At 41.8% G+C, this 9,239-nt stretch overlaps 1 protein-coding gene across 1 annotated transcript; it reads right to left on the bottom strand.

Moving 5' to 3' along the window:
• Window positions 1-6,958: 6,958 nt before the first annotated feature.
• LOC148012196 (putative xyloglucan 6-xylosyltransferase 5) lies at window positions 6,959-8,807 on the bottom strand. The gene has a single exon (XM_087668879.1). The coding sequence runs from the start codon at window positions 8,758-8,760 to the stop codon at window positions 7,390-7,392; it is 1,371 nt and encodes a 456-aa protein (XP_087525005.1). The 5' UTR covers window positions 8,761-8,807; the 3' UTR covers window positions 6,959-7,389.
• Between the last annotated feature and the right edge of the window lie 432 nt (window positions 8,808-9,239).

Below are 9,239 nucleotides of genomic sequence, written 5' to 3'. Positions count from 1 at the left end.
CCACTTACTCCCATTCAGCTCGCTCCACGGCCAGCTAGATAGCGTGCAGCATCACTTGATGCTCAGGGCCCAAATGCTAGACATGCTGATGTTAGACAAGATGTCGGTTAGGCAGCAGAGCCTAGGTTGAGGCATTCTACAAGAGATAGATGACCTCTTGACCGTTTTGCGCCCTCTATGGATTATGTACTAGTTATAGATGCAGGAGAGCCTCTCACTTATGATGACCCGATGCACAGGGGTAATTGTCACTCTTGGGAGATGGCTATGCAGTCCGAACTTGACTCATTGCATAAAAATCAGACTTGGGATTTGGTTTCTTGCCTCATGGTAAGAAGGCTTTGTCATGCAAGTGGGTGTATAAGCTAAAAAGTACCCTTGGATACCCCAAGCCGGCATACAAGGCTCAATTGGTTGCTAAGGGTTTTAAGCAGGAGCATGGTGCTAACTTTGATAAAGTCTTTTCTCCTCTGGTCAAGATGACCACCCTACGCTTAGTCTTGGCCTTGGTTGCACAGCTTGACCCGGACTTGTACCAGATGGATGTTGATGGCTTTTTTACATGGGGACTTGCATGATGAGATTTACATGGATCAGCCTAAGGGCTTTGCAAACCCTAGTAGGGAACACCTAGTTGCAAGCTAAAGAAGAGTTTATATGGCTTGAAGCAGGCACCTAGGGAATGGTACCATAAGTTTGATGCATTCATGCAGTCACAGGGCTACAGCCGCAGTGCTATGGATACGTGCTTGTACACGAAGAAAGCCCATGACGGTTCTTTATTGATTTTGGTACTCTATGTGGATGACATGCTTTTAGCAGGGACGGCTCATGAGGATGCTCTTAAGGTTCAGCTCAAGAAGAGCTTTGAGATGAAAGATCTGGGACATGTTTCTCATATACTTGGTATGCGCATTACGCGCGATAGATCTCAAGGACTACTCTATCTGTCCACAGAGGGAGTATATTCATAAAGTCCTTGAGCGCTTCCGCATGCAGGATGTTAAGCCTATTGGCTGTCCATTACCTTCTCATGTGAAGGATTCACAGGTTGATTTTTCGCAAACAGATGAGCAGAGGGTGAGCAGAGGGCCGAGATGGCCAAGATTCCCTATGCATCAGTCATGGGCAGTCTTATGTGTGCCATGATAGCCACCCGTCTAGATATAGCTTTCGTAGATGAGGTTGTGGCACGTTATATGGCTACACCTAGCAAGAAACATTGGGATGCCGTGAAGGGTATCATGAGGTACCTGAAGCACACAATAGATATGTGTCTTTGTTATGGCAGCCAAGATATAGGAGTCGTGAGGTACACTGACTCTGCTTATGCATGACATGCAAATAGTAGGAAGTCCACTTTTGGCTATGTGTTCACTTATGTTGGAGGCGCTATCTCTTGGATGTCCGAGGCACAGAAGTGTATGGCCCTTTCTACTATAGAGGCCGAGTATATTGCAACCACAGAGGCTTGCAAGGAGTCTATCTGGTTAGACCGTTTGATTGCAGACCTTGGTATGAAAGATGTTATGCCTACACTGCATTCGGATTGTATGAGTGCCATTCAGTTGCTGGTCTTCCATGCGAAGAAGAAACATATTGAGGTGAGGTATCACTTCATTTGTGAGGTCATTGAGGACAGGTTTGTTGACCTTATCAAGATTTAGACTGAGCAGAATCTTGCAGACTTGCTCACGAAAAGCCTCACTACCGAGTGCTTTGCCTTCCTCAGGAGATTCATGGGCATTGGATGAGATGACATCTTTTTCATCATCTTGTTGTGCATGTGTATATGTTGTACTGTCTTTTCTTTTTCTCTCTCACTAGGGAAGATTCGCCTTTAAGTGGGAGGTTGTTGGGGATAAAGGCACCTCCGCCTAGCCGCCCGTGTATTACTACACTGACAGTACCCACCACTACACACTGCTGGTGGCGGGCGCCTGTCACAATCACTTATTCTTCATTCTTTTAGTGACAGTTTGAATAAAGGAAGGCCTGGCCACACATTGTGATTGTTGGAGTTCTCACTTTTGAGTCTCTCTCTCTCTCTTGGCTCTTGCTCTCCATCCACCATAGCTCTCACCACCAAGCTTCTTCCTCCTGGGTTTCACTTCCCTTTCACATATATATAAAGTTCAAAAAGTGAATGAGAGCTCATTCTTTGGTGTGTGGCAACAAGAGGCTCTTCTTTTTCTCTTGTCTTTTCTTGCTTGTGTGTGTTTAAGAGAGGGAGTGTGAGAGTGTGAGGGAGTGAGTGTTTGAGGGTGAGGGATCAAGGAGGTGAAGCTCTCCACCATCTCATCTCTTCTTCTTCTCTTCTCTTCTCTCCTCTTGTCTCACGCGTGGCTATGGAGGATGGAGCTTGGAGGTGGAGGCTTGAGGATGCTTGAGCTTGCATCAAGAATCATGGAGCTACCAGTGTGCTTGAGGGAAGATGCAACTCATTCAGGCATCAAGATAAGATCAATACACCCTGATAGGATCGAAGGCATGTCGGTTAGGTGAGAGATAGCCATAGGTGCTCACTTGAAATGCTTAAATGAATAAGCGGTCTGTGGGTCTTGGTGGTTGAGTGTGAGCTCACCTCTACACCCATACACTATGCTTGCCAAGGATTTCTTCTTTTGTCATAATGTTAACATGACCAAAGCTCCCATTTGGCCCCATGTTGCCATAGGAGAGAACCTTTCTTGTATGTTTGATCTCATTGTTGAGATGGCAACCCCATACTCTAGATCTTAAGAAAAGAAAGAAGGGTTGAGAATTTATAATATTCACGTGAACCCAACCTTGCTCTCATTAGTCTAGACTCATGATCTTGTCCTTCTTCACTTCTATATATATATATATATATATATATATATATATATATATATATATATATATATATATATATATATATATATATATATATATATATATATATATATATATATACCTTGCAACTCCTAGGATGCCTTCACAAGAGGGGATGTTTGTTTTTATAGTGGGAGGGAAACAAGGCCTTTACTATTTTTCTATATATATTTTGATACTAGAAAATATGGGGGTGGGGGTCTTGTTAAGGCTTTCTGATAGGGGGGCTTCATATACAAGGCAAATGGGGGGGAGGAGGGTCACCATCATGACAAGCTCCAAATGTCCACCCCCCTTAAAAGATATCCTCCTTACTAACTAAACTACAATTTTTAAAATTCTTATATTAATTAATTAATTAATAACCTATTAACTTAACTAACTTAGTTAATTACTAACTTAATAAACTAGTAACTAAACTAACTTAATTTATTATTATTACTAAGTTACAGCAACTTAATAGCACTAACCTACTAACTAAAATTTATTTATTCCCTCATTCTATTTTTTGTTAGTGAAAATGTTTGTGCATGCATATAAATCATTTAACCTTTATGGTCTGTCCATAGTGACATAATCAGAGGCATGTAAATGGAATTATAAGATGGTATGAAGACATTACAAGAAGCTTGTATCTAAGGAGATTAAAGGAGACATTACAAGAAGCTTGTATCCATAGTGACATAATCAAAGGCATGTAAATGGAATTATAAGATGGTATGGAGACATTACAAGAAGCTTGTATCTAAGGAGATTAAAGGAGAGCCTCATAGTGTTGCGACTGGATAATGGATATTGGGTCACAGATCAACATGCAATTCGATAAAAATGCATAGCTTATTCCACATCCTATATTTAGAGAGGGTATCCCTCATGACAAGATGGCAATTGTAAGAAGGCTATTGGAATCTGTGTAGAAGGTCATATCTCCTTAGGAAAATCTAGCCTTAAACAATGCCTTCACCACATAAGAGATTTAGGAGGCCTTGAAAAGCATGGGTGTAAGAAGGTCCTCAAGGTTCGATGATATAGCAATAGAATTTTACTCAAAGATACTTGGCTAGCAATAGGTATTAAAGTTATTACCATTGCAAACTTGTATAGGGAGGAAGGTCATCTTCTTGAAACTTGGACCAAGAGCATTGTAACTTTTATTCTAGCCTATCCCATTAGAGGCCCATCCCTTTAATGAAAAAATTTACAAATTGTTAGCAAAATCATTAGTTAGAATACTTGGGCCCATGGTTCAAAAGCACATAAATAGGAATTAGTATGGATTTATTAGAGGGAGAAACTTGACTCACAATGTATGAAATGCATTGCTTGCCATTGATTAGGCCAAATCTTCAAGGCAAAAAGCTATATTTCTCTAGCTTGATGTAGAAAATGCATTTGAATAGGTCAAGTAGAACTACATTAGAGAATTACTAATGATTAAAATGGGTTTGGATATTATCATTGTTGATTTGTTGGAGATTTGTTGTACTTCTTAGCTAGTGAAGGTCAAGCTTACACGTTATTCAATGGCTCGCCTCTAGAACCCATCAATATATGAAGAGGGGTTATACAAGCTTCTCCTCTAAGTCCTTTATTATTTGGCATTATCATTCATCCATTATCCTTTACAATGGATCTATTTGCCATAGGAAGGCTCCTTGGAGGGTATTCACTTCAAATGGAGGCAAATAATTGGCCAACTATATGCAAATGATTTGCTTATGTCACTCATATTTGAGTAGCTAATCTAGAAAAGGCATTAGAACTCTTGAATATTTAAATTGATGCTATAGATTTGATATAGATTATATCAAATCATCTTTAATCAGTGTATTAAATGATGATTTGAGTGCTTTTAATTGGAGAGGTAATAGGATTGGAAGAGATGCAATTTTTAGGTACCTAGGCTTCCTTATAGGGATGGATATAATGGAGGAAGATAGAACCAAGTGGGTATTATTTAAGGTGAGAAAGAAGCTTAAAAGCTACTACATGACCAACTGGGATCTTCATGTTATATTGAAGGTGTTAAAGACTTTCATCTATCCCATCATTACATTCTTACATACTAGAATGCAAAGCAACAAAGAGAATGAGATTGTATTAGAGTAACTTTTGAAGGTGGACTACATCTTATTCTTAAAATGATTGGTGATGCTCTATGGGCCAAACTCCTTCTCAAGTGTTGGGCTTTGGAGGTCCCATGGGCATGCTTGCTCATGGAGATTTTGGAAAGAGATAACCAAAATTCTACATATCATAAAATCTTATAAGGAAGGAGATTATCCACTCTCAAGCTATTATGAAAGTGTGAGCATTCGAGCCATTACCAAGTCTTCCAATGTGAGTCCAACTAGGAGCATAGTGATAACAATGTGCATTTTGATGTAAATGTATTTCGACCTTGTGCCTTTAATCTACCTTTGATGAAACTAGTTGGGAGAAGAGGCTCCAAACTAAGTCTCTAAAAGTTTAGAGATTGGTTCAATTGGCTTTGTCCTCTTACACACTCGAGTGATCAAAAAAGCAAAAAATATTACCTCCCTCAAGAGCATAGGACCCCCATCTATAAGTGAGTTTTCCAATATTTTTATAGAATGATAAATAACATTGGATTGGGAATCCCAATGTTCTAAACCATCATAATCCTCAATCTAACCGATTGTTACAAGCATAAAACTATAAGATAATATATTATCAACACTTCACAAAAGTAGCCATAACAATAAAACAATATTTCTAGAGCATTTTTAACACATGTGTTGCATAGAAACTACCCTTTTCAATCTCGTGATCTTTTCCTAAAAAGCAAGTAAGATATTCTAAGGTGTTTCAATTTTAACTATATTTCTAAGTAAATTGCGATCATATTCAATTTTAAGAAGCATAAGACTCGTCCTATGTCCTTTTCTTGCCATTTGAAATTATTCTCTCAGTTATCGTTGTGAATTACATGTGAATGATCATGAGACTAATTTAAAATTTTATAAAAATTAAAGAAAAATGTAAAAGATTCAAAAATATCCGTTCATTATTACACCTAACCTAATTATTATAATTCGGCCATTCATTGTTATTGTAGGGTATGACCACAATATTGGGTTGGTGTATCTTCAAGTTGCTTGGGTTTCACTTCTTTAGGTTGTGCTTCGACCTTGATTGAGTCTCAGCCTCAATGAACCCTTTGTTTTGTTCATAGGAATGCATACAACCTCTCTATGACACTTCGAGCCCATAGAAATAGTATTTCAGGCACGGTCTTTATGAGAGCACGTGAGTAGACCTTAAAATCTAAGCTTGCTATTATCCAAGGGTAGCGATGGGCTATAAAAAGCTGCAAATTTTTCTTAGATCAGTTTGGTGTCATTTGGATCTTCTAGGGGCTTCTGGCACTTAATGCATATAAATAGGGCTTATAGAGAATTTGGTTATTAGACAGTGCAAACAAACTTTAAATAATGTAAAGTTTGATGTTGGGAAGCATGAAAAAGAGCCAGATCAAGATGAGGGTGGCATTAGTCAGGGGGCTAAACAAAGATGGCTCAAACTCGAACTAGTATGGACTCATAGCGCACAAAGTCATGTGGCTTTGGGCGGTGTCTTTTTAGTGGGGTAAAATTAGTGCTGGGGAACTAACAAAAAATTACTAGAGCTATCAACAAGCTGATCCCAATTTTGTAACTCCAAATAAGTATTTAATTAAAGATCTTTTCAAGCCTAAGAATTGAAGTTTGGCGTACACGCTGTTATTTGAGAGATGTATAACGTATTAGACTCATATAATATATAGTAAAGGTTATCATCATGGGATGGTGGCGCTCTTAATCCAAGATTTGTTGACTCAACCTGGCACTAACTTCTAGTATAGTTTTTCAGTTTCTTTGTAGTTTGTACATTATGCATAATGCACCCTTTGAGAGACTGTCACAAAGCAAGCTACTTCATGGCCTTCGAGTAGTGAGTTTACTCGGTAAATACGAAAGAGAGAGAGAGAGAGAGAGAGAGATTGCTTCCCTTGCAATCCTTCACCCTGATACATTACTGGTTAACTCTTACAGATATCCATGGCGTTGAACCCCCCCCCCCCAAGACCAGAAGCCATAGCTCAAAAATTAGCTAAACAAATATCACAAGGTTTATCCTTTCCTTGCTCTTTTTTTTATAAAAAATTTCACTGAATGGCAACAGTCTACAGGCCGATCCTATGTCCATCAATTATATGGCTCACACATAGAATCAGCCTCTCATTACAAAGAATGCTTCCTCTTTGCTCAAGCACAGAATCAGGCTGATTAGAAATGCTCCTTCTCTTCTTTATGTCCGATAGCTTCTTTGACACCTATGATGAGCACGGTGATGAACCCTGCAGAGGATTACAATAATACTGGTCCAATCTCTTTGTCAATGCATACTCCAAAACTCACAAGGAGCATTGAACATACAATGTGTATAGTTAGCATCACCACCATCACCATCAGCATCATCATCATCATCTTGCACTTTCTTGCTCTTTTGCTGTGGTGAGTTCCAGTACCTTCATAGGAAGACCTCCATCTTGTGTTGAGAGGAGGCTGCAAGCCTGTGAATTTCAAGAGGATCATCCGTCTCATTCCTGATCCTCTTGACCTTGAATGAGCCCAAGTTGTTGTGCTCAAACCCATACACATGCAATACTTGATTGTCCCCAAAATTGAAAGATCTCTCCATCTGCTTCAAGCACCTCTCTACAGCATAATCCCCATAATTCCCACATGGTTTGCACCCCACAAAATGTGTCACAAATGGCCATCGCTCGTCCCCGTAGCCGGAGTGATGCTTCGCCATCACCTCCTCGAATGTCTCTACAATGATGACCCAATAACCATGCAGGTAGTAGGAATTTTCCAAGAAGACCTTATCAGCCCAGATGTCTTTCTGGCTGGAGAGGAGGTAGACTAGAGCAGATTGATCATCTGCCTCAAATGCAGGTCTGCCCTTTAGGGTCTCTGAGAGCAGCTTCCCTGCCTCATCTCGCAATCTTCCTTGTGGCCCCATCGGTGCCCATGCATCCAATAATTCCAAGGACCACTGGCAATTTCTCAGCAGAAAACTCCCTGTGTTCAATCCCACCCATGCCTTCTTGTTGTAGACCTCCTCTTCCCATCCATGCAGGACAAGATTGTGATCTGCATATTTGTGCAAAGGAAGCTCAAAAGACATGTCTGTGAACATGGCATCACTGTCCATCCACCAGAACCACTCGACCTCGGGGTGGGCGAGCATCAACTCGCGGAGGAGGGGCAGCTTGGACCAGTAGCCGGCCATGTCGGCGCGCATGTGCGCCATGCCGTAGAAGATCTCGATCCCGTGGAGGCGGCAGTAATCGATCTTGTTCTTGATGGATTTCAAGAGGTAGTGGTCACCGACAGGGTTGTCGCATGGCGTGGGTGGCGAGCCGGTGACAAGCAGGATGCGCGGTGCGGCGGTGGTGGTGAATTCTGGGTTCTCATGCAGCCAGGAGCGGCGCTGCTGGTCCCAGTCGGGGATTTTCGGCCCGAGGCGGAACGCGGGATGGGTGCCGGGCATGGAATCTGTGGCGTCCGCGGGCTCAGCGTTGCCGGCGGGATCAGGGTAATCGACAGCGTCGATGGTGTCGTCGGGGTCGAAGGCGACGGCGTTGGCATCATCGGCCTGCTCGAGGACGCGGCTGGCCTGGCGGGCAGCGGCGGCAGCGGAGAGGCCATGGCCGACTTGGAGGGGGGGGTCCTCAGGGGCGCCACCGAAGCCGATGGTGCCTCGCAGGACGAGGATGGTGATGAAGCCACAGAGGAGGGTGATCTTGACGTTGTTGAAGGTCTTGAGGGCCTTCTTGCCCTTGAGGACCTTGTCAGAGGAGAGGGCGCTCTTCATGAGGCTCAGCTTCTTCATGGCAGCTGATTGCTGTTCTCTCTCAGACTCTGACTGTGAGAGAGAGAGAGAGAGAGAGAGAGAGAGAGAGAGAGAGAGAGAGCCGCTTGGAAGCTTACCACGTATATGTGCGTATTCGAGCGTGGGTTGGCGTTACTAACAAGTTAATCTAATTATTAATTATTAATAACAAGCTAATTTGCAGACGGCCTATTTAGTAATTACTTAATAACAAGAATAATAATGAGAATAAATGAAAGGGGCCAGCTGAGCCCGCCCATTTCTCAAATCTAGCCTCAATATTTTAATTTTTTGACCAACCGAAATTCAGGTAAACTTGCCGGTTTACCTTTTTGTGGGGTGGGGGGGGGGGGTGTGTGTGTGTGTGTGTGGAAATGTCCATTCTTATAACTACCATCTAATACACCCTAGACTCTCCACATGAGGGAGAAGAAAGATCCCTCGATATCTCGTTAACATCTCGATAGAATCTCCGGTAA

The sequence above is a fragment of the Lygodium microphyllum genome, chromosome 27 (assembly GCF_053477565.2).
Source record: "Lygodium microphyllum isolate KBCC chromosome 27, Lygodium_microphyllum_v1.1.10, whole genome shotgun sequence".
NCBI lineage: Eukaryota > Viridiplantae > Streptophyta > Polypodiopsida > Schizaeales > Lygodiaceae > Lygodium > Lygodium microphyllum.
This window is presented reverse-complemented; position numbering and strand designations above follow the sequence as displayed.